At 35.1% G+C, this 26,637-nt stretch overlaps 2 protein-coding genes across 2 annotated transcripts in view; one reads left to right on the forward strand and one right to left on the reverse strand.

Annotated features, from left to right (window-relative positions):
- LOC131523941 (transmembrane protein 255B) overlaps positions 1 to 2,256 on the forward strand; it is a 31,414-nt gene extending 29,158 nt beyond the window's left edge. Inside the window, exon 9 of the mRNA XM_058750604.1 lies at positions 2,127 to 2,256. Within this exon, the coding sequence (XP_058606587.1) occupies positions 2,127 to 2,228 (102 nt within the window). The 3' untranslated portion in view covers positions 2,229 to 2,256. The remainder of the gene's footprint in view (positions 1 to 2,126) is intronic.
- Positions 2,257 to 6,087: 3,831 nt separating this feature from the next.
- The window catches only part of rasa2 (RAS p21 protein activator 2), a 42,090-nt gene continuing 21,540 nt past the window's right edge, over positions 6,088 to 26,637 (reverse strand). Inside the window, exons 6-24 of the mRNA XM_058751351.1 lie at positions 26,521 to 26,604; positions 26,175 to 26,247; positions 25,460 to 25,536; positions 24,636 to 24,737; positions 21,083 to 21,236; positions 19,854 to 20,008; positions 19,369 to 19,483; positions 19,133 to 19,207; positions 18,680 to 18,803; positions 18,392 to 18,498; positions 18,036 to 18,122; positions 17,813 to 17,890; positions 16,973 to 17,046; positions 16,684 to 16,790; positions 11,620 to 11,702; positions 11,003 to 11,211; positions 10,811 to 10,914; positions 10,269 to 10,440; positions 6,088 to 8,425 (exon numbers count right to left, since the gene is read on the reverse strand). Of these exons, the coding sequence (XP_058607334.1) occupies positions 8,395 to 8,425; positions 10,269 to 10,440; positions 10,811 to 10,914; positions 11,003 to 11,211; positions 11,620 to 11,702; positions 16,684 to 16,790; positions 16,973 to 17,046; positions 17,813 to 17,890; positions 18,036 to 18,122; positions 18,392 to 18,498; positions 18,680 to 18,803; positions 19,133 to 19,207; positions 19,369 to 19,483; positions 19,854 to 20,008; positions 21,083 to 21,236; positions 24,636 to 24,737; positions 25,460 to 25,536; positions 26,175 to 26,247; positions 26,521 to 26,604 (2,011 nt within the window). The 3' untranslated portion in view covers positions 6,088 to 8,394. The remainder of the gene's footprint in view (positions 8,426 to 10,268; positions 10,441 to 10,810; positions 10,915 to 11,002; positions 11,212 to 11,619; positions 11,703 to 16,683; positions 16,791 to 16,972; positions 17,047 to 17,812; positions 17,891 to 18,035; positions 18,123 to 18,391; positions 18,499 to 18,679; positions 18,804 to 19,132; positions 19,208 to 19,368; positions 19,484 to 19,853; positions 20,009 to 21,082; positions 21,237 to 24,635; positions 24,738 to 25,459; positions 25,537 to 26,174; positions 26,248 to 26,520; positions 26,605 to 26,637) is intronic.

Below are 26,637 nucleotides of genomic sequence, written 5' to 3' on the forward strand. Positions count from 1 at the left end.
ATATGAGTTTTAAAATCCAAAATATGTTAATAAATAATCATATATAATATAATATAATACACACACACACACACACACACGCACAATATAATAAATAAATAAATAAATTCAATAATACTACATATAATAAAATCTTTTTCCTCACTGGCCTTTATTTTCAAATAAACCTGAATGCAAATACATAATGTATTTCTTACATGATCATAAAAGTGGATACATTTACCAGTATGTAGTAATATAAGGAAAGATGGGAGAATTTTAAGAACAGTGAGCATTTACTGCTAAACTGTAAAATTTAAGAGATAATTTTAGCATGTACAGGATTATGATGATAATGATGATGATTATTAAGATATTATTTCTAATTTAAATTTACCCCAGATGCAATCAGATTTTTGCAGAATATGTTAATACACCTGGCATTCGTAATTATTTATTTAGTCTATATAAATGTGTGATTTTTTAATAAATATATGAATAATGACAGAAATTATACATCAAAATTCTATCGTCATAGAGATCCATCTGAACACTTCATAAATGTATAAAAATCATCTTTTCTATTTAAAAAAAAAAAAATGTATATGACAATATTATGGATTCAGATTCAATGATTAGCCAGTTGGTTGAAATGATATGAATAATATATGTTATATATATATATATATATATATATATGTAAGGATGAATCTATATAGCATATCTCAACTGCTTGATTACGTTTATCATTGCACAGTACAGAAATATATAATTTCCCAGCTCTAATCTCCTCTACGTGTGACTGTAAGTCATGAATATATAAAGATATTATAAACATTAACATCACGATATTTCTGTAAAGTTGCCTATGTGTGGACTATGTTTGACTTAAAGACAAAGATTTAAGATAATTTAACCTAAAAACCTCAGATAACTTCATGAAATGAATCTCACAAATGTTGATGTTCAGATGAAAAGTCTGCATCTGCATTGGCTTTACGTCTGACAGGAAAGCCCTGTGAAAGATTGTGAAGAGAACACAGTTACAATGGAAAACATTTGCTCTGAATGATACAATGGAAAACATTTACTGATAGAAATGAAAGACCATCTTTATTTTTAGTTACCTCACTTATCAGGCCAAAAGCTGAGAAGCACTCAATTCAGTTCAGCCACCCAACAGTCAACAGCCAGTTCTCTCTAATTCATTTAATGTGCTAAATCCAGGTCCAGAAGGAAAATGTATTTTTTGCATTCAGAAATCTGTTTGTCATCAGTCATTATATATACACAAACTTTACATCACCTCACTGTACAATAACTAGATATATAAATATTCACTGTTCCGCTATTGTTTATATATCTTCCTGTCTTGTTTATGGTCTGTCGGAATTTGTTGAATGTGTTATGTGCATTGCAGTTTCCTGAACCACATTTCGTGTTTCTGTATTGTTATAAATAGCAGTAACTTTGACAGAGAACAGGTATTGTCGTTGGCTTTCGCAGGTATTGTCGTGTTCGATAGGCAATGAAAGGTCATTGGACTGATCTTAACAAGTTGTGTGACTGGTTTGTGGATAAACACACTGTGGTTTGAAGATAAAAGGCATTTCTGATTTTATTGAACCATTAAACTGAACTGTTTTGGAAAAAAACCATGAAAACTTGTGTTGGTTTAACTTTGGTAAAAAATGGTGAATTTCAATATTTAGACGCCAGCTTTTTATGGCTCCCTAGAAGTATTGTATTTTACAAAATCAGGGTACAAAACAGATGTTGAAATAAATTATATGATTATATTTTATAAACGGAACCATGTTACAGCTTTGAACTTTCACTGAACAGAGTTAACAAACGTTAGAATTAAATGCATTTCAACAAACTAAACATTGATAGTTTGAGACAAAATGTTGGTTTGCAGTTATATTTTCTATACATTTTGCAATGTAAAATATTACATAATTATTTCCTGTATGTCAGGGAATCTCTGTCACCACACTCACCTGTTCACGATCTCCTCGTTATTGATCATCAGCTCCACTATATCTGCACACTCTCCACACTCCCTCCTTGTCCGGTCTACAGTTCACTACCCCGAACTGTCACCAGACCCTGTGTGCACTAACCTGTGTATATTTACCTTATAGTTCTCCAACGTTTCTCCTGTGATCCTCCAGCGACGTATCCAGTCATCTCTGGTTCCTGACCTCCATCGATCCTGTGAAAGACTCACTTCTGTTCCCAGCTAAGACTAATTGTGCAAAGTGTCAAGATATTCCCCTACCTTTCTCTCTACACGATCAGCATTACCTGTCAATAAACCATCCTGTTGTATCACTTACCTGTTTGTGTCTGACCCGTCTGTGACACTGTAATGCTGTGGATTTCTTTTTTTTTATTATTACACACAGATGCCAAAATGATGACGTTTTGTGAATTTATTTGTGGAATACGGTCGAGAAGGTCAAGATCTCGGCAGTGGGACGGATGTACAGACATTTGATGTGCTTAAAACAAGCTAATTTTCATGCTGATGATTTTGTGATAGATAAAAGCCGTTTTACTGCAGTGATGCTAATAAAGTGGAACCATATGGTTTTACAATCAGTGAGACTTTCTATTTAACCTCTGCAATGTTTAAATTCGACTGATATCACTCGTATCATTCTTGACAGCAAACGTTTGAGATGAAAACGTGCATGTACAAACAATACTCTGCCGTATGTTTTCATTTGCACTGGAGCGGTTCCCAGCCTCTGATAATTCACAATTAATCACAGTTCATGTAAGGAGAAGTAGGGAAACTCAGCACAGAATTTACATAGATTTAAGGCCGCGGGAAAATGTTGACCAAGAAATCTACAGATATCTGGAATTTGGAAGAGTTTGCACATGTCTCCAACTCAGTCCAGTGAAATCCACACGCAACCACCATGTGCGTTGTAAAGACAATTGCCAGAGTTCATATTTTACGGTTCTCTCAGCATTTCTGTGAGAAACTGAAGACGATTATAACGATTTGGTCGCTACAATTGATTAAAATGTGCCAAGTTCATACATGGGCTTTCTTTTAAACTCAAATCAACTGATTTTACCCATCTTATTCGTTTTATGATTAGTTGGCCAGTTGTGATATTATTTGCAATGTGAAGGTTTAATTTTTTTCTTCTGTCTTCTGCAGTTTCATTAAACACCCCCGCCACTGTGTTTTAGTTTGTTTTCTAATGTAAATGTATGTATTATTTTTAATTGTGACTGAGGTGCCCAAATGTTATGCATGGGGTTAGATTTGTTGCATATTTCTAAATAAACAACAGTAATTCAAAATTCATTCATAAATGAGCTATTGCAATAATAGTGTGCCACAAAAGCTCAATGTGCTATTGATCTGAAATGTGAAAATCATTTAAATCTAAATTTTGGTATAGAACCACTGATATCACACACACACAAAACAAGAATCACACAAACAATATATTTATTGCAAATTAATTCCACAGAACTAATAACACAGGAATTATGTGAGCATGTATTGTGAAAATAATGGTATAAAAACATTTAAATAACAAAATGAAGCAAACATGTCCAGTACAATTAGTAATACATTGGAAGAGGAATGGGAATGGGTAGACAAAAAAAAAAAAGTGGTCAAATTTGTGCAAATATTTATAGCAGTTTTACAGACCTACATTACTGATCTAAAAATATAATAATTTAAGAAATGCATTATTTAAACTACAAGGTTTTCAAAAGGCGACTTGCAGACCCAATTACAGCAACGGGGTGGAATTCGAGCACAAACATCATAACAGGAGTGCATCATGGTTTGAAACGTTCTTATGATATGGTGATTGTAGATTCGTACCGATTATACATTCGAGAAAAAGCAAAATGACATCGTCTGCATTGTTCCATCGACTCATAAGTGCTAAATTGGGAATGTTAAAGAAGAACCTTTATTCTGGGGGAGTTTTGGGGGTCTTAAAGGCCACTGGATGCTGGTCATAATGGTTTCTGTATGTTTATACGAGATGAAAATATGCCCAGTTCAGAGATGGCTGGGGGGAGGGGGGGCTTTACACGAATACACAGAAACCACTAAATTCGATCCGACAAGTCTAATGAATGGAGGAGGTCTGCGGTATCACCGCAATGCTAAGCGAGCCCACACGGCTCTTTGCTCTACCACAGTTATGAAGTGAGGATGATCAGTACCACATTTCTACTGAAGCTCACTGGAGCCGCAGAGTACCAGATGAACCATCCATGTACCATTCAACCAATGCATCAACATATCATGACGACATTTTCACAGTGTGCTACAAACATCTACACATCACATGTGAGAAAAGATAAATACACACACATTAGACCTATCTGATGGACCTAATACAAATATATATATCCTGACACCATAACCAGAAGGTGAATGTTGCATAATTGTTCGCGCTGAAATAGCAAATTGTGTCCAGGCCTCTTTATCAATGCTCAATACAATCTTTCAGCTTTCAAAATGTCATGATTACAAAAATATATATATATATATTAGGTTGAGAGGCACATCACTTGAAATTCACAAATGTAGACTCATGTTCTGTAGCCTTACTTGTGTTTTCGCTAGAGCTTGTTCAGAATGGAATTTGAGATGTGACAGAATTCAATTTGCTTTCTCTGATATGCCAAAGTCTATGAAAGCAAGACTTGCTGGTTCCTGCATTCCCCAATTATGATTTCCCACAAATTCTTTTCTCATATTGCTGAGGTGTCTTTTTAAAAGAATGTAAAATGATCATGCTAAGTACACTTTAATTTGATGTCACATATTAAGAGGTTATATTTTTTTTAGTTTATTTAAATCAGCGGTTCTCAAGTGGTTTTGCTTAGTTTATTTTGGACATCAGCTGGTGACCCAACGTGGTACCAAAATTGTGTTTCGTACAAAATTTCAATGGTTTCATGCTCTCAGCAGCCAATAATTCTCAAAACGTTGTCAAAATCATGTCCTCACTGCAACCCGTATTTAATGTCTCTGGGAGGTTTTCTCTCGACCCGTGCATGCTGGCATCTGCCTGATTTGTTGAGATTCTAACAAGTGACCGATTTCATCAACAAAAGCATTTTCTCCTCACTTTTAAAGAGCCATATATCCATATCCGGACCGGAGAAAGCAATTTCTGGACAACCATTTGAGAGAATTGTAATGTAATGGAAAACTATACAAGCAGCGCTCTGTGAAAAACTCTCACGCAGGTTTGTGTGCTAATAGAAAACCAAAAATTCAAAATTCATCACTCCTATTGATTGCAGTGATAATGTATTTTTGTAGGCCAAAACTCAGAAATGAGTTAGCATTTTAGCACTGCCCGTTCTGTCATCCTGAAGTCAGTGCGTTTTTCAATTGGTTTTTGGTTAAAGGGAGACTAAACCCCAAAATGAAAATTTGGTCATTAATCACTTACCCCCATGTCGTTCCAAACCCGTAAAAGCTTCGTTCGTCTTCGGAACACAATTTAAGATATTTTAAATGAAAACTGGGAGGCTGTCCCATTGACTGCCAAGTAAATTACACTGTCAAGGCCAAGAAAAGTATGAAAAACATCGTCAGAATACTCCATCTGCCATCAGTGGTTCAACCGTAACGTTATACGAGAATATTTTTGTACGGAAATATAACAAAAATAACAACTTTATTCAACAATTTGGCACCGTAATTTTGGAGAGTATCGCACGCAATATATGCACGCAAAATGCGTATACTCTTCCGTGTCAGCCGTGACACAGGGATACTCTGTTTTCATTCAAATCAAAGCGTACGCATTTTGCATGCAGCGATACTCTCCAAAATGGCACTACAATGACGTTACGGTGCTGAATTGCTGAATAAATTTGTTATTTTTGTTTAATTTCCGTACAAAAAGTATTCTCGTCGCTTCATAACGTTACGATTGAACCACTGATGGCAGATGGAGAATTCTGACGATGTCTTTCATATTTTCTGGACCTTGAGAGTGTAATTTACTTGGCAGTCAATGGGACAGTCACAAGCCCACGGTTTTCATTCAAAATATCTTAAATTGTGTTCCGAAGACGAACAAAGCTTTTATGGGTTTGGAACGACATGGGGGTAAGTGATTAATGACAAAATTTTCATTTTGGGGTGGAGTATCCCTTTAAATGCCTGAAGTAAGATACCAAGATATTTTAAATCTTGGTATCTTGGTACCAAAAGTGGCTAAATGGGACTACAGAATTTGTCGGGGGCATTAAACATCATCACATCAAACAGGGAAACTCATCTATGTCCGCTTTCACAGCCTTGTGTTTACAGTCATGCTCCTGCAAACTAACTCAAACTTTTAGGGAAAATGAAAGAGTTGTCAGAAGCTCAGTGGTGGTGACGCTTAAGTCATGCGACTGACTGGTGTAGTGCGTTTATAGCCTACATTTGGCTTTTTACCTCATGTGATTGTATTTAGGCTTCAAAATTGAGAAATATTACAGCATTACCTATAGGGTGTTTCTTTTTTAAATTATTTTGCCATCTCAACTACTCACTATTATACAGTTAGTGCATTTTATTGTTTGCATTTCACATTGTATATTCATTTAAGTCCACGGAACATTTTTAACCTTCCAGTTGAGAACCACTGATTAGACTACTAACAATATATGCAAAACACAAGTATGCCAAGCAGAACATAACAGCCCCCAATGTTACAGCAAAGACACAGAAAAGCTTTCTGTACAGTTGAGAATGGGGTCATTTAAAACAAAACCGTGAATGTGTAGACCTGTAATAAACAGTAGGTGGTTATCAGGAAATGACATGACAGTTCCACCACATAACTACAACACAACTGCGACACAACAAACATGATGCAGGTGATTGTAACTTGTCAAACAGAATTCTTACCAAACAATCTATGTTTATAGCTCCATTCAAAACACTAGTGAGCTGCCTTGATGACACTGCCAGTTATATTTTAAGACAGCATCCAAACTGTCTGTTGCAGGTCACACAACTGATTCCAATTAGACTTTGCTATTAGCATGTTGCTAAGCTAACAGCTCAATACTCAAGCAAAATGGCATATACCAATATTAATAAATGTGTTTCTATTTTACCAGTGCTTTTTAGGATAGCATGAAACTAAAGCATTTTCTCAAATGCCTATAGGATTGTTGTTGTTTTTTCCACTGAGGTTGTTGCAGTGCATTATGGGAAAGAAATCTCTGCACAGGAGGCAGACTTTCCATAATTTGATTTTGCTGACCAGCCTTTGTGTTGTGAGCACAATTTTGGTGCTTTGTAGGCAGCTCACTAGGTTTTTGGAAAAGTGTTTATGACAGCATACTATAAAATATCCAAACATTTGCCATGGTTTGTATGGGGAAAATGACAAAGATTGATTGAATGAAATCTTCTTCATGTTTATCAAAATGTTTGATGCTCCCAAAACGTACGTCCATGAAATATAGATAGCCATTTTTCCTTTTTTTTTTTTTTTTTTTTTTAAAGTTCTGTATTTAAAAAACTACATGTATTCCATTTTCAAGTCATGAAAACCTACAAAACAACATCTTTGGCGTAAGAAAAATAGCTAGTAAAAATCTACAGGATACGAACGTTATCTACAGAACATTACACAAGAGTTGATCATGTAACTGATCAATATTGGGAAAAAAGGTTGATACGACGTATCTAAAACAATCTCATCTGGAATATTCCAAATATCTAAAGTGCTTCTGCATTAGTCCCTAATTCATACACAAGTGTGGGATTGTAAGTACCTCCACTGAATTTATAAGGCAGATTAATTCTATCCACTACAGATAGAAAACCATGCACACACTCAAAGGGATGGGTGAGAGGGATGATGCTATAACTATAAAGAACAACGAAGATTCCCTTTGACATGGTTATTTTACTTGTCAAAACATCAGACGACAAGTAGTCTGAAAAACTGACGGTTTATAAAGAAATATGTGAAGGTTGAGTTCTTTCAAAGACTATTTTAGCAGCTATAATTTCTCAGACAAACTCTGGTGTCTGGACTTTCACAGCCTGTTTAGGAATGGATAAGAGGTGATTGAAATCTTTTCTGACTGTGCGGACTGGCGATTGAGGTTTCTAAACGATCTTAAAAACTGATATAAGACAGAAACGGAACAGGCACACAGAGAAAAGAGCTAGATTTTTCCAATGATAGCAACTCACAGACACACCACTCGACTCCTGACTGGCCAAATTCTTCTAAGTACACTGTAACTCCAGACAGGCCATCGCTGGAGAGGTAAGACGGCAGCACTTCTCTGAGCATAATCAGAGCGCTGTCGTGCTCCTCTATGTCGACAAACACAGCGCCCTCTGCTTGTGTGGCTGTGTCAGTACCACCTGGTCCCGCAGTCACAACGTTACGCTGTCTTTCCAACTATAGGATTCTCGCTATAAATTAAAGTAAAAAGAATGACAAACAATTTTACTGCACATATACACACACACACAAACAAGACAAAATTTTCGGGGGGAATTTTGATTTAGGACGTTTTAACAAAAAACGTTTGCTGAAAATTGTAGATGAGTTCGTTTCTTACAACAGCATTTTAGTGGCACATAATAATATAAATCTATAAATCTAATATTTCAAGATTAAAGTCATAATATTTTGAGAATAAAATTTCCACCTATTCCACAAAAAACATCTGTACCTCAAACCTTATGTCAAAACAGTAATAAAATGTTGAAATGTTGAAATAGACTCCAACTTGGTTAACTGACTGATTTATGAGAATAACAATAAAAAAAATGTTGGCAAAGTTAAACCATTGTTCCTTTTGTGTGTATTTTAAATTCATCCCAGCTCCCTTTTATCTGTCCTAGAAGAAAGCCACTGAGGCCCGGTGGCCAACCCACATTATATGGCCAAATAAAAGAGAATAACCTTAATAATTTACTTTTATTTTGCAACCTTGATATCCAGAGCTGTTCTTGCCAGCACTGCTGTCTTCGATATTACTTTGAGGATCAAAGAGCACCGCTTGATTGGTGAATGTCCCTGAAGCAAAGCTAAATATAAGTAAATAATATTTAATTATGTTGATAATTACTTACATTTAGTCATTTAGCAGACGCTTTTATCCAAAGCGACTTACAAATGAAGACAACAGAAGCAATCAAAATCAACAAAAGAGCAATAATATGTAAATTTAGGAAAACAAATCTTTGGCTAGGTATTTTTGAATATTACACCAAAAGTTATAGGCCATAATGAGGTTATACAATGGTGACTGACATTTCAGCACGTCATGAACAGACAGCAACTTAAGTACCACTTAAGAGCATTCGTGTTTTAATTTTAAACCATCGCATTTGCCTTAGCAATATGAGAGTCCATAATCCATAATATCGCTTCCTCTCGTGAAAAAGTCCATCCCCTGTTGTCCTCACACATCACTTTATATTAGGTGGCCACAACTACTAAGTACTTACATAAAAAAAAAATACAATGTTGTTTTCATATTGCATTGCAAAACACTTCTGCTGTTATTGAGGTGGGATACGAGTAAGGCTAGGGACAGGTTTGGTGGTATGGGTAGGTGTAAGAGTAACAGTGTAATTATAAATGTAATTACATGTAGGTATTTTTAAATATAAGTGCAATGTAAAAACATATATGTACGTACACAATAAGTGCATTGTATCAAATGATTAATTTAAATGTAAGTACATATTAAGGCCACCTAACATAAAGTGGGACCAAAAATTGTTGGACTGTTTTCACTTGTAAATGGTGCTTTATCTGAGCATATTTCTCTCCTGATTTAGACACTGGAGAAAGCAATACCATGGATAGAGGACTCTTAGCCAGAAGCAATGGTGATGGATTTATTCATTACAAACATCACAAGACATTGATTGATGGACTGGAGTCATGTGGATTACTGGTGGATTATTGTGTTGTTTTTAATCAGGTCTTTGGACTCTCATTCTGACGGCACCCATTCACTGCAAAGGATCCAATTGTGAGCAAGTGATATAATGCAAATTTTCTCCACATCTGTTCCAATGAAGAAACATCTACTCATCTACTGTACATCTTGAATGGTCTGAGTACATTTTCAGCAAATTTGTTTTGTTTTGGGCGAACTTTTCTTTTAATAAAATAATTAAAAATAATAAATAAAATTAATTATTAAAAAAAAAAAAAAAATCTACATTACAATTAACACTTTGCAAATGTGCTGACTTATTAATTCATGCCAATTTTAACAGATTTTGGGTGTCTTACATAGTGCCTGGTTCATCAGTTAGTGCTCCCTTTGAGTCGTGGTGAGCCTGCAGATCATCCAGTACTTCTCCGAGCTCTTTAATAGTACGGAAGGTCTCTTTAGGGTCCTGTATAGTGAAGGCTGAACACTCCTCCTGCTGCCCAAGATACACTGACATACCAGCACAGGCATCTATTGACACAGACAAATAAACCAACTTTACTGCCATGTAAAAAAAATAGGAAATTAGTAGTAGTCAATAAAAATGACTGTGTTCAATAATACTTAAAGTGAGTTCAAACATTTGACTGTTTCTGAGTGAAACTGAATATTGAGCAGGAAATATCCTGGATCAACAAATGATTTGACATTAGCTATTATTTCACAGGTCATTGTTACATCAATAGACGAGAAACATTTTTTTCAGTAGTGGTGAAAGTACATTTTGATCAAATATTATGAAAACATACACTGATGAATCATGCGCAAACAGACAAAATGTGTATTAAGAAAATAAATGGGGCCAGTTTTGATTTTATTCTGTTTTTGTGTGTATACACACCCTCCATCTTCTGTAGTCTGGAGCGATTGGAGGAGAAGAAGGAGAAGATTCGTTCCGTTTCTCTGTCACAGTCGATGTCCAGTTGAATATTAGCCAACACTGTCCTATAAGACAAAATCAGACATCAAAAACAAGAACGTGAACACATCTGATAAAGCGATAAAATGTGAATGTATTAATAAGATGTCTTACGCAGTGCAGGGTTTGCAGCCAGGGGTGTTCTCGTTGAGTTCCTTACAGCATAACCAGGACCCACCCACGTAAGCAGACGGGTGAAACGTGCTGAGCCGGCCCGGGTTACAGCGGCTGACCTGACTCAGTACCTCGATCCAGCTGTTGGTCTCCACGCAGTTCCCCGCCTGCACGTACAGAGGCTTCTCTGAATGGATTACCTGAAACATCTGCAAAACAAATAGTGGTGAAGGAGGATATTACACATACACTAAAAGTCAAAAGTTTGGAATAGTGAAATTTTTTATTGTTTTCATAAAATATTACTGAATTTATTTGATCAGAAATACAATAAAAAATGTAAAACTGTGAAATATTATTGCAATATAAAAGAACTGTTTTCAATTTTAATATATTTTAAAATGTAATTTATTCTTGTCCCCTGGGAATGAAACCCATGACCTTTGTGTTGCTAGCACCATGCTGTACCGGTTGAGATATAGAAACATAGATAAACAACCACCTACCTACCAACCCACCCACCCACCCACCCACACACACACACACACACACACACACACACACACACACACACACACACACACACACACACACACACACACAACTGAGCTACTCACGTTTTTGCGGTTAAAGGCACTTTCTTCCAGTTTCTCGACACCAAGGATGTTTTTCACAGGAATGACGCACAGTGCTTCTTTCCCTGTACACAAATACAAAGATACATTTATCCATGCCGCTTGAATAGAAAAATAAATGAATTAATTAAAAATTTAGCACTTTGTGTAAGGATATTGATGAATAATATGCATCATTAAATTTGCAACAAACATAAATACAGAGCCTAGACCAGTGGGACTGTCTGAGTCTGTTTTTGCATACACACATCAACAAACATCTGGGGACTGTGGTTCAGACGGACACTAAATCTCACATGATATTCTGTAATGACCCCGTGACTCAGTCTAGTCAGGCCGAGCCAGTGGAGCTGATAGCACACCAACTTGCTGCGCCAATACAAACACACAGCCGTTTCTCAAGCACATTCTACACATTTGAAAAATTCCTATTTTCATCTCCTCCGCTGATGTGCAGCATCACAGAACAGCCAAAGTACACAGATGCTTGAGAACTAGAGGGTCTGAAACAAGTTTGTTGAGCTGGATAATGACACCAACTTTGCAACATCAACAATGTAATTGTAACTGAATTGTACTGACACTGAATGACTTGAGTTGAATAATTACACTATTGCCTTCTGTAGACCTACTTATAGCTGAAGTATAGCTAATAACCACTGTAACACTGACAGTTATTTAAGTGAACTGAAACAACATCAAATAGAGCTAAAAACAGACTATTATCTTCTGTAGAGCTGCTTTACAGCTGAAATTGAATTTGTTTCTTAATTCATTGTAAAATATTAACACTGTTATTTTCCTGTTTATTAATGTGAAGCTGCTTTAAATTTGTATTGTATAAAGTGCTATATAAATAAATGTGATTTGACTCATCTTCCACAGAATAAAGAGAATAAATTCAACAACATGAATGATGACGGAATTATAGTTCTGGGTGAATCTTTCCTTGAATGAAATATTATTTTAATGAAAAAGTGAGTCATTAGAATTGTATTATTATGTAGTAAACGTTTCGAACAGCAGTAACACACCATAGGCTGCTGTGAGGCGTTCCTTTACTACTTACATCGTTTGTCTGAGAATTAAAATGGCAAGGTATTAAACATTTTCGAATGACACTGGCAGATGTTTTTACTAACATCTTCTAATTTCTTAGTTTCTAACAGCCGCTTTTGCAGTCTATGTGGCGATACACTACAACACCACAAACAGATGGTTTTTAGCTTCCTAGCATGAAAGGGCAAAGATTAAAGATTGGTGGTTTGACATTTAACTGTAAAATATTCTGCTTTGTCATATTAAACTACTTAAATTACAGCAGCAGAAAACTCTTAGCTGTAGTTTGGGGACAAAACTGTCCTCAAAAGCGATCAAAATATTCCCTTTGAGGGAACTGAGGTAAAAATATTATTCATAAATAGAGTAAATCGTGTTTTAGTCTATGGTACGTCTTCACTTTTATAGCAAGGCAAGAATGTGTGTGGGTACGTGGCTCGAAGCTATTTTTTTAGTAAATGTTTATCACTGTAGACACGTATTTAAGCTCTTCAATGGACTGCAGGGTCTGGACTCTGAAGTGGAGCAGTAGGCCTGTTAAACCACTTCCTCAGATTTTACTCTTGTAAAAGGACGAAAGAAAAAGGTTCAAATGAAGAGGAGGCTTGTTGTTGCAATCCCATCACCCCAGACTAAAAGTGCACCAGGAATTCTCATCAGAATGAACTCAGAAGAGGACAGGCTCCGCTGCGCAGTCTTGATTCATCCCGAGGTTTCTTCCTCATCTTGGATAAGGTACAACACATACTGTCAAACTCCATGTTTAATTGCTTTGGTAATATTTTCACAAGCAAGTGCATTTCCAAAACGTCTCATCAGGTCATATTTTCAGTTATGTTAGTAAGTACAGTACACAAAAGTGTCCTATATATTTATATTAAAAATGCTTAGAAAAAAGTGTTTACACACTTTTAAAAATGCACTTTGTAATAATGCCAAATTTAAGGTTTTCCTTTTATAATATTTTGTCAAAGCACATGTAAAGTACTTGATTATAATTTTACTGTAGAGTGTTATTAAATATTGCATTTAAAAAGTGTATATAATTTAAATTTCAACTTCATCAATACAATCCGCAAATTACAAATATGTGTTCATACATGAAAGACATTTTAGTTTAGCATTCCAGATTGTACTGGAACTGTACTTTAATCATATTACAGACAATATGAAATTACATAGAAAGATGTACTAGAGTTAAAAAGTTATTAAATATTATATGTAATTGCAGTTAACATGCAATTAAGTGTCTGAAAACATTTCATCAAGTTCTTATTTAAATATATAAAGTATAATATTTCTGTATTAATTAGCCTTTTTCATTTTTCACACAGGAAGGGTGATTTGAAACATCTTGCATTGTTTGTTAAAAAGTAGAAAAACTGACAGAGTATGTGATTAAACCAAATCGATACGTTGAAATGATTTTGTGATTGAACTGACCACTTACTTGTGGAAGTAGTGTCAAGTTTTGTCTATGGAGTCAAACGACTGCCATAGATCAACTGATTCTGGGCATGTTTGTTAAATGATGAAACACTTTTAGCATCTTGATTTTCTTTCCAGTGAGATTTCTAACCAGATCTGATATCTGGGGGACACTTACAAATGAAAGCTGCACGTCTACAGAGGACAGTCCATCATTTAGTCCAGATGCTCAGTGGTCATGAGTCTAGAAGATGACCGTCCGTTGATCAAATAAGAGGAAATGAAACCAAGAGTTATTAGCTTCTCTCCCTCTTTTAACTGTGATACGAGCGCATTTGGTCAAAAGGCACTGTCTACTAAAAATGCAACCTACACTCCCTGATCCTGAGGTGAATTTTAAGCTCATGCTTCAAGAATAAAGTTCAGAATCAAAACTGGGAATAACACAGTGGCGCCTAACTCATTTTGACTGTATGAAATCAGTTCTCCTCGATTTGACACGGGTGTCCTAGCAAAGTAGCCAAAGAATCACATCCACTGCCATGTGTCTCAATACTTCTTTCCTTGTATTTTGTTATCTACCGCATTTTAAGTGTGACTCGGGTGTCCAAATACTTTTTGGGGTCACTATATGGACATAAAGTCACTAGAAAACACAGGTACTGTACAAGAACTGTTACAGTCCATAAAACAAATATTACTCAGAAAATCCCTTTATTGGTATAATTAGCTTGCTGTTACCTAAATGAGTTAAGAAAAGTCACATTCTAACAAGAAACAAAACTAATGAACACAAACAAAAACATGCGTTCTGCCAGAGTCACTCCCAGCACAAGTGCCTGAATTATAGGATAGATTACACAGTTACATAATAAAAGAAGCAATGTGGAAAATCAAAATGCATAGAGAAAAAAACCCTGAAAACGAGGTTATAATCAAAACAATTCTTTCAGCCTTCTCAACTCTGCTGGATACAGACACACCACATCTCCTATTGATTAGTCAACAACATCCTCATATTCCAAAGATTTCTGCAGGATCATGTGACACTAAAGACTGGAGTAATTGCTGCTGAAAATGTAGCTTATCCGTGACAGGAATAAATGACATTTGAAAATATATTCAAATAAAAAACAGTTCTTTTAAGCAGTTTTTACTGTATTTTTCATCAAAGATGATCACACAACAGCGGTAAACATGAATCATGCGGGGACATCCAGATTTGCAGTCGGTGACCTTGAAATTCACATTTCACCTTGGGAATTGACATGGCTCTGGTTTCACAGGACAGCTCACTTTAAGGGAATGTGGGAATTACGTAATCAGGATGCAATGAAGTTGAGTGTTGCATACTGGAGTGTGTTTAATTCTATATCAGTTTGTTGGCAGTACAAAATTAATCAACACTGTGAATATTTCCTGCTCCGTATGTCATGACTCTTAAGCGTGACAGTGTTGACAGAGATATTTGTAATAGTGTCCTTATTCAAACCTCCCTAACAAAAATACTGATACAGATGGGAAGTGTGATTCGTGTCTGGAAATCATTTCTTTCAAACTGCCCAATTCAGTGAATCAGTTAAAAAACAATGATTCAGTGATTTAGCAAAGCTACATTTTCTGCAGCCACATGCTAATATGTTCAAGAAACATTTCTTCTTATTATCAATATTCAAAGCATTTGTGCTGCTTAATATTTCTGTGGAAACCATGATGCATTTTTTCAAGATTCTTGGACAAAGTTCAAAAGAAGAGAATTGATATGAAACTAATATTTTTTAACGTTATAAGTTTCTTTACGGTCACTTTTTAAATTTAATGTGTCCTTGCTGAACAAAAGCATTCATTTATTGCTCCAAACTTTTTAGTGGTAGTGTGTTTGTAGGTAAATATTGCTGCTCACTGCAGTTTAAATATTTTAATAAATATAAATATTTTAATCTTACCTGTAACTATATCTTGATTATTCAAATGGATCAATATATAAATTGAATTTTAAGACCTAATTCCCTTTTATGTCCAGAATCTACTGACAGCCTCAACATCTTTTTCCAATTGTTTTTGAGAAAATATTGTGTAAAATAATTAATTTCAGTAATTCATTTTACATCTCACTGCTTGTAAGTATTATATATGCCACTGTCCATCCTATTTTCAGCAACGGTCACTAATTTAAAACAGCGTTACAAATTACAAGCGGACACACACATATTCAGTACTCAAACACACTGTGAACATCAGTACACACCCATGACATAAATCTGACTGCATAAATCAAAAGGGGAAACAGAACTTTTCACATCCAGAACTGTCCGACCACACTACATGCACAGGAGCTACACAAACAAGAATGTGAAACTGAGGACAAGCTAAAAGAATCCAAGGATGCTTTTCATGTTATTTCAACTCCATTACCATTTAAAAAACACTGCCAGCAAAAACAACAGTCTGGACACCCACATTTTAGATGTGAACTGGATGACTGCACACAAACAAAGCTCTTTGGATCATGGACCAAACTGCTGTTCAGGAGAACACATCTTAGCTGGGATCACTCACCTTTCTGCTTGTGATAGGACAGCTCTTGATTGGTCACTCGTAACCAGCGTTTCTTAAAGTTCTTCTTTCCTATTCGCTTTCTGCCCTGGGCCCGCTTATGTACCTCTCTGTTAAAAATCATATGCACACATCTGACTGTTAAGATTTCCTGGAAACAATGTGGTAAAAGTCCGTCAAACTGAACTATAAAGTACAGTTAACTATTGCACTATTAACTAAAACTCAAAGTATAAAACTGCACTGATCAATTATTTTGACTGATCTGAGAACTGTGGCGTCTTTCACTCACCCCTCCTTCAGCACAAATGAGTCCTCCACTCCACTGGACTCCTTGCTCACATTAGAGGAGATCTCATCTAAGAACTAATGGAAAACAATGACAGAAGAAAAATGATATTTAAAAAAGAAGCCCAAATTTAAGACACAACATCTTTTATGATAAATGTACACAACACATGCACATTAAGAGCTGCGAGAAATGCTTCCTAGACATGTACTACCTTTGTATTCATGTTGGTTTTATTTGGTTCAAAAATTAATTTTGGTAATTTTTTAGTTTTACTAAAATTTTACAGCATTTTCAAGAAAAGATCAAATGTAACCATCAAGGAAAAAATAATAACACATTTTACTTTCACCTTGAGTGTGTGATGTTTGAAAAAATGTTAAAATAGTTTTTAAATATATTTTTAACTTAAAAGCATTTACATAATTTATATATATATATATATATATATATATATACACACACACACACACACACACACACATATATATATATATATATGTATATATTTATTATTAATAAATTATGAGTGAAAAAATATTTATATTTTAAAATAATAATTATGATACCAGTATCATGCTGACATTTTTTTACTTTATGCACCATAAAAAAATTTTTTTAAAATTGAATTTAGAAATTAAAAACATGCTCATTACAGAGCTGCATTTAAATGTATTTCTGGATAAATTAATAGATCTGGACAAAAAAAAAAAGAGCATCATGTCATTGACCCACAAGCATCTAAAGTATCAGTCCAATCTATTTTCGGAACAGGAAATAATCTGAAAATAAAGAAATGTGATTGTAGCGACACAGCTCAATTGGTTAGTTAGAAATACTTACCTTTTTAACTTTTTCTATACATTCATCTTCTTGGAATAACTTGAAGAAATCGTACATATAGGTTTCTTTAAAGCTAGACTGGAAAAAAAAAAAAAATCCAAAACATCACAACAGAAACAGGAATTTCAACATTTAAACATATTCTGGTTTGGCTCTTTATCTAAGGGAAAACTTTTCAAAAGATGGTTCCCTCAGCACACCGTATGAGTAATAGCTGACGTACCAGTTTGTTCTTGGAAAGGCTGCCCCAGCTGCCCAGAGACTGGATGGTTTTAGAGATAAGAGTGAGTGTGCGGGAAATTTCAGGGTCCTGAGAGAGAAAGTAAAGTTAGGTTTTACCAACTCATATTTAATTCAAAGCACTTTGCTTTCATTTACTGGTAATTACTTTATGCGCTTACAAATAACATGTATTTTTGACTGAAAGCATTCTAAGAAAAGACTGGAGAGTCTCAATAGGTCTTTACTGACATAAGTAAATGAGTCACATGCTTAAAAAAGGAAGTAAATCATGTTTGTTACAACTAGGTAGTTTGTTTTAGCTGTGGAGTGACACGGCTGTTCTTGTTGCACACTCACAGGATGATGGGTTCTCAGCTGGAAGGTGTGTGGAGAGAGAACAGCCACTGCAAAGAACCTCAGGAATATGAAACTACTGACCGCTGAGTACTGCACATGAGGATCCGCTGTGGTGAGACACACAGAGAGAGATTATTAGTCATGACTGAGTATCTGGCTCCTCCTAGTGGTGAATCAACACAGTCCTTCAGGCATGCGTACAGAGACGCCAGCGAGACAAAATACATGCGTGCACCCTGCACAAGTAAATGAGAGTGAACGTGTGTCTGTGTGCATGTGCTGCCTCACCTGGAAAGCGTTTAGACGCCAGCTGTCTGAGCGACCTGAAGACATCACACATGAGGGGAGGACAGCTGGAGCTGGACTGTGTTATAGACGTAAAAACCTTCTGTACATAACCCTGAAGATTCTCCTAAGCACACACAAACATATGCACATGAGAAAAATACCTTGCTCTCTGGAGGACACATTTTTTCCCTATTGTCTTAATTTATTACATCCAACCTGTAAAATTAAAGCAACATCATCTTGTATATAGGTAGACATAAAACTACAATTAAGAACTATATCAGATGCTATCACTCAGGAAGTCATTATAGGGACATTTTCAATCCACACATTTTTAATTTCAGATGCATTTTTATTTATTTTTTGTCAGAGTCACCCTTTTAATTTTCAACAGCTGACGTATATGGCCAAATTATGTATCAAACTTCAATCAAAAAACAAACACCATCTCACCTTGTTGACTTCCACATTATCGCCCTCTTTTAGTTTGACAGGATCAATCTCACAGGTTTTATTAGATTCAAAGATCTGTAAAAGCAGAATGAAGACACAAATAATTTTATACAGTATGGGTCTGAGTTAACAACTGTAGCGAATCTGAGCCACAAATTTCAATGCATTTATATAGATGTTCAGTTAACATTAAAAGAAAGAAAATAAATCAACTTAAGAAATCTTGTGTGTTTTACCTCATTGAGAACAGGTTTGAGGGTGACGGTCAAGTAACTTTTGCCCACGATCTTCATCATGTCGTCTATGCAGCGGGTGGCCAGAGAATTGCCTCTGAATATGGTGTTGGCCTCTCTGCACAGGGAGATAGAGAACAATTCAGAGGATAGACAAAGAAACTGTGTTTCTAACCAAACCAAAAACAAAACAAAACAATACAAAACAAAACACATTAACAAAAACAAATATTAACAAAATAAGAAATAAAAAAACTATGCATATTAAGAAAACTAAACAAAAAACAAATATTGACAAAACAAAAAACAAACTATATGTGTATTAACAAATAAACAACTAAACAAACATTAGTAAAGCAAAAGCTATATGCATATTTTTAAAAAGTACAAAAAAAACACACAAAAAAAACGATATGCATATTAACAAAACCAAACTGGACAAAACAAAAAAACTATATAACTGTTTGTGTGTGAATGTGATACTGAACTGTGTATTCTCCAGCTCCAGGGCAGCAACAGAAGTGAGAAAGTGCAGCAGCCTGTTGTGATGGAGCAGCAGTCTGACCACAGGAAGCAGTGCTTCATACCCCACACTCTCTCTGCAAATATCTCCCAGAACATGAGCCGCTGATGCTGAGATCGGCTAGAGACACACAAAAAAATTAAAAAAGAAGTTATGTTTGCTAATTAAGTATGACTGTTAGTTTTAAATTCTCATTTATCATTTGCTCATTCTCAAGTTATCAACAGACATATAATCAATACGTTAAAAGTCCAGTCAAAAAGAAAAGAGAGAGGGAGGAAAACCAAACAAACAAACAAACAAACAAAAAAAAACAAGTCATTCCTTTTTATAATTGAGTATGTTAAAGAAAAAACCCTGCCAAGCATCAATAGTAGAAGGCTTGGCCCATTAATTCGTGCTGTTGTACATTCACAAGTCACTGTTTTCAGGAGGCTATGGATCCAATATGTTTTTGCACACATGTGTGGTGTAAACCAGTTCTGTATTATTGTCTTCTTCGCAGCTTTAAAACCAGCAAACAACATTCTCTTTTGTATTAAGCTCATACTGAGACCAGAATCATCAAGAAGACACAAACTTGGTTTAGCAAAGCAATCAATTTGTAGTAAGGAGGATAAAACCAGGTTTACATGTGTCCATAGATTAATGACGGTAGGACACTCCCAAAACATATGAAGAAAAGTACCTGATGAAGCAGTATTACATATATGGCAGTTAAAATTTGGTTGTAGTTTAATTTTGAATCTTTTGTAAGGGGTTATGTATGCTCTATGAATGACTTTGAAGTGAATAAGACGATGAGCCAAGTTTTTAGATGTTAAGCTGAGGTTAGACCACACTCTCTCCCAGTCGACAGATAAATTAAGGTCAGATAATGCCCTATTCCAAATAGATTTAACAGAAAGAGGTTTTGTAAAGCAATCAACAATTTTATTATATATTAAGGAATCAGATGGCTGACCAGAAGATGGTGCAATCCAATCCCACATAGGATGAGAGGAAATGGGAAAAAGAAGATATTTTGATGAATGTAGGTAACCAAACAGTTTCTGGTCCCCACTGACTTCCATAGTGTTAGAACATCTTGGTTTGGAATAACTTGAGGATGAGTAAATGATGACAGAATTTTCACTTTTGGGTTTGTGTCAAAGTGCATAAGGTCTTCCAGATAAAAGGAAGGCACTGTTGTACCTTGACATCCGGGGATTTGAGCATTAGGTTGCGGAGGGCCGTGTAGCAGGCAGAGGGCAGGACGTTGTCCTCCGTGTATGTTACCTTCAGACGTAAAGAACCCAGATCATCTGGCTTAGACTTTGTACCGTTTCCTTTCGGCTGCAGCAAGTACCTACAAAACACAAATCAAAAACAATTTCCCCTTTTTGATGAGCTATTTTATTGTCACACAGCTTCATCATTTAATATGCTGTGTTGTTAGATTACACACTGTGTAATATGAAATATTCACAATATATTCACAATTATTTAGCTGGTGAAAAAACAAAACAAATTAAGCAACACAGTGACTATTACAATGATTATGAAGCCCTTTTTATTTAGTAATTAGGTTTCTGTCATTCAATGTGTCATTGAACGAACGGGAGTTCAGAAAGAGACATTTTAAAAGTAAAAAACATGCGATTTGTTAAGTTTCTATGAATCAGTTCAAACTATTTCAAGGATTTGCCTGGAAATGTTGCATCAGAATATTCTGGTTAAACATTGCATCATCAGCCAGAAATGTTCACAAAATTATTTTTCATATAGTAAAATATTTTAGTTGAATATATGTAGGTAATCTGGCTGTATATTATTAATGTACTATTCTCTCTCTCTCTCTCTCTCTGTGTGTGTGTGTGTGTGTGTGTGTGTGTGTGTGTATGTATGTATGTATATATATATATATATATATATATATATATATATATATATATATATATATATACACACACACACACTAGTACAAAAGGTTTGGAATCATTATGATTTTTAATATGTTCACCAACACTTTCTTTGGGGACTCTTTTATGAATAAAAAGTCCAAAGTTATGAATAAAAAGTTCAACAGCATTTATTTGAAATTCAAATATTTTGTTTCATTATACTGTAAATGTCTTTATTGTCAATTTTGTTCAATTTATTGCATCCTTGCTGAATAACACTATCAATTTCTTTGTCCACATTTATTACAAAAAAGTCTTATTAGCCCAAACTTTTGAATCGAAGCGTATCAGTGGTTCTGCCAAAATATTAAGCAATTGTTGAAATGTTTCTTAAAGAGCAAATCAGCATATGAAGACTGGAGTAATGATGCTGAAAATTCCCCTTTGCCATCACAGGAATAAACTGCATTGATAACACTTTATTTTAATGTGTCCTTGTTACACACATTACATGTACTTACTATGACAATAACAATTCCTAACTATATAGTAAATACATGTAGTTAATAAATTTACTAAGTACTTATATGTATAATTACACTGTAACAAGGACACCTTAAAATAAAGTGTAACCATTACATTTTCAAATATATTCAAATAGAAAATATAAGAAAATAATCAATTTCTTATAAATATCTTTTAAATTGTAATATTATTCAATATTATTATTTTTTATATAAATGCAGCCTTGGTGAGCATTAAAGACTTCTTTCAAAAACATTCGAAGTGAGATATATTAAACAGTGAATAGTGTCAAAAAGCTGAACATTTTTAAGATATTATTTTTGTTAGATCTGTTGCCCAGTGCTAATTTATAATCACAACATTTTCCTGCCAGCATTTTTTTTTATCCTTTCAATATGCGTGTCTGACACCTATATAATTTTATCCTTTGTGTCATTTGCATTGCTCAAACTACAAAGTACAGGAATTAGTGTGGCAAGATTGTGTTTAAGAGTGTCAGCGTCTGTGTGTGTGCTTGTTTTATGCTAGGTTCATGCAAAAGCTCACCCACGCAGTAGACTCACTGCCCTCATTCAAAACATGCAGATCAGTATCAACAAGTTCCCTCTCAGTCTACACACACTCACACACGCACACACACACACAAATGCACGCACATACGATGTTTACACAACACTACCGGCAGGACGCTGTGATCCACAGTCTGAGGACACAAGGGAAGCGGGCAACGGAAGCAATCCACCCAAAACACACACACACCTACACACACCCACAGTCTGTAGAACGCTCCTCAACACAAACTATCAGAGATAAAGCTGAAATCTACATTACAATTGTTGCAGTCAGCAGTCATTGCTAATATCGTAAAGCGTAGCCTTAAGTAAAGGCCTCTAGAGTCAGTAAAGTAATGCTGAAGTATGTTCTTTTAAGCTCTGACGTCAGAGAGGTGATGCTCTCATGCCTGATTGGGCAGATAAGAACAGTGCAGAGCTGGGATTGGCTGTTATCTCCCTTCCTCATCTGTTCATCAGTATACCTCACTCAGACACTGAGATCAGCATATCGCAGTACCGCATTAAAGTGTGTGCAAGCACCTTTATAGTCTACTGTGTGTATTACAATTTGAGTGAAAAATTGGTAACATTTTACAATAGAGTTCCATTTGTTAACATTAGATTAACAATAACAAAAAAACACACATTTGAAGCACTTATTAGTCTTATTAATGTTAATACCAGCAATCACTAATACATTATTAAAATCAAAAATGTTAATATTATTTAATGGACCTGCGCTACCATGAACTAACAATGAACAGTAGTACTTTTATTAACAAACTTAATCAAAGTTTATTAAATTCTGTATCAAGTGTATATACTGTGATAAAATGATTTTTTTTTTAAAGTTGTAAATAAAAAAGGGTAAAATTTTAAGTACCAATTCTTATAATGCTTATAAAACATATGCGACCCTGGACCACAAAACCAGTCTTAAGTCGCTGGGCTATATTTGCAGCAATAGCCAAAAATACATTATATGGGTCAAAATTATCCATTTTTTTTTTTATGCCAAAAATCATTAGGATATTAAGTAAAGATCATGTTCCATGAAGATATTTTGTAAATTTCTTATCGTAAATGTATAAAAACTTAATTTTTGATGAGTAATATACATAGCTAAGAACTTCATTTGGACAACTTTAAAGGTGATTTTCTCAATATTTAGATTTTTTTGCACCCTCGGATTCCAGATTTTCAAATAGTTGTATCTCGGCCAAATATTGTCCGATACTAACAAACCAAAGCATATTTATTCAGCTTTCAGATGATGTATAAATCTCAATTTCAAAAATTGACACTTAAGACTGGTTTTGTGGTCCTGGGTCACATATAATAATGTGACAAAAAAAGTATGCTTTACAAGAAAATACTATTTCAGTCTTTCTACTTCAAAATGTTATGTTTAATTCTATGCTACTGGCTATTTCTTTGTAATTATTTGCAAGCAATTTCTTAGTAAAAATTTAATCCTACACTATAAAAATAGGGCACAATGTACTGTATTAAAATGAAGGTATTTTCTGTATAGATTTTTTACAGGTGTTTTACCTAAATATAGATTTTTTTAATTGAATTGAATTTTGCACTTCATTGTGTTGTTTAAAAGCAGAAAATTACCAGTATATTTTCCCTTTTTTTGTAGTAAGCTTACAGTATTTTTTTTTCAATAAATGAATAAATCTTTACAATTTCTTTTATGTACACTCATTTAAAAAAATTAATAATTCACATAGTTGCATAATTTTATAGTGCCAGCAAACTGAGTATGTGAGTTCTTACCATGCTCTGTGGACATGGTCGTTTCTCAGGATTTTCACAGATACCCGTGTCTCTCCGAGGAACACGTCCTGTGCCAAGTTACCATTATTCCACAGCTCCACCCTGCATGGGAGAGTAAAAGAGAGTACGCATTAGCTAAATGTTCATTTATAAACACACATACACAAATAGAGCTCTGTAATCAATGTATTCAACACACGTTTGAACTTCTCCCATTTTCAGTCAAACTGAATCTGAAATTCAGCACGCAGAGCACAGATGCAGTTGCATCAAAGTGGGTTAGTCATTTTTCTCTTCGCTACCGAATGAAGCTTTTTCTCACATCAAACATGCACACACATACATTGCATTTGAGTGGAAAATAAAAACCAACAACACACCAAAACCATGCATGAACACACACACGCACACACATTAGTGTCATGATCTAATGTGCCGTCTGGTGGTTTCACCTACTCTTACCTGTCAGCTTCTGCAGAGGGCTATATGGGACAATTCAGAGTGGCACATTACGTGTCAAATCAGTTCAAAGCCACATTCATCAAAACATTTGTAACAGAACATACAGTCGCCAAATCAAATAAGCATTCATCCCTGATTACCATATTCATTCACAAACAGTCGGTTTATGCAGTTATATGCCGTTTAAAAAAAGACTTTAAACAAAAACAAAAGTCTGCATCCAGCCAAAACAAAACAAAACAAAACAAAACAAAACAAAACAAAACAAAAACAAGCCAGGAGAGGCAAAGATAAAATAATGGCAACATAAACAATGAACAAAGGTTGATAACAAAATGATAAAAGGAGAAGAGAAGACTCACTTGATCTCTAGTTTCTCTATGTCCTCCTCCTCCACGTGAAAATGTGACCTCCCTTTGTAACTGCTTGACCTTGTGACCTGCCGAAACATTGTGAATTGTGAACTTATGGCTAACGCTACAGATGCATGCGATAAGATGCTTTAATCAGTTGTTTAGTGCAAGACTGTAACCATGTCTCATACCATGTTTGATAAAGCAAGGAAATAATGAAAATTCTAGGTCTAATTCTAGCTGAGAAGTGATCATTTTGAACTCTTTGAAATATTTTTAAATATGCATATCCATTTTTTTATTTGTATGCCTTATATACTATATTTTTAATTAAAACGGTCATATTTGAGAAAAAAGTGAACTAGTTTAATATTACTGTCAGTCGTTTAACATTTCTATCGTAAAACAGTTGTCAAATAAATGTTTCACTGCTTTAATCTCACCACCATCTGTTTTAACGGTAAAACTGACACTTCATGCCTACTTTGATTCGATTGGCAGTCTCATCATTTTGACATTGACGAGCACTGTTAAGACTGCTGAGCCTAAAAATGTAACTTTTAAACATTTTTGTCATCCTAACTAACAGAGCCCTGCGAAATGGTGTGAGAATTTCATTTCTAATTACTGTGGAGGGGGACTTGTCCCCCATACAGCCCTGGTTTGAGGGGTTAGGAAACATCATTTAGACTCACAAAATCAACATAAATGGATGAGGCTGTACCTCGAAATGAAATGTCTCATCAAACTGAGGGTCACTGGTTTTCTTCTTCACTTTAGTTTTTTTCTGGTCAGACCTGAGAGAGAGAGAGACAGAGAGAGAAACAGAAAGACAGCGAGCAGGATGTTATTACTGAATCAGAGCGGATGTTATGTACTCATTTCTGCCTAGATCAGAAACAGAGGACGAAACTGTCTTATGACTGACTGATTTAGAAACAATCACAATAGAGCATTTTGACTGTTGAAGTATTGATTTCATTAGAAATCATCATGTTTTATGCACTCCTCTGTTCCTTTACTGTAAACCTTGTGATTGTTGGGCACCTTCAATGTGTTTATAAACCCACCTGGCGGGCCCTACGAGTGTTACTGTGGCGTATGGATCACAGTTCTGCCCACTTATCAACGGCAAACCTTGACACGCAATTATCCTGCAACAGACACAGCTGCCTTAATAAGCTTGT

Source organism: Onychostoma macrolepis, chromosome 18 (assembly GCF_012432095.1).
Source record: "Onychostoma macrolepis isolate SWU-2019 chromosome 18, ASM1243209v1, whole genome shotgun sequence".
Taxonomy (NCBI): Eukaryota; Metazoa; Chordata; class Actinopteri; order Cypriniformes; family Cyprinidae; genus Onychostoma; species Onychostoma macrolepis.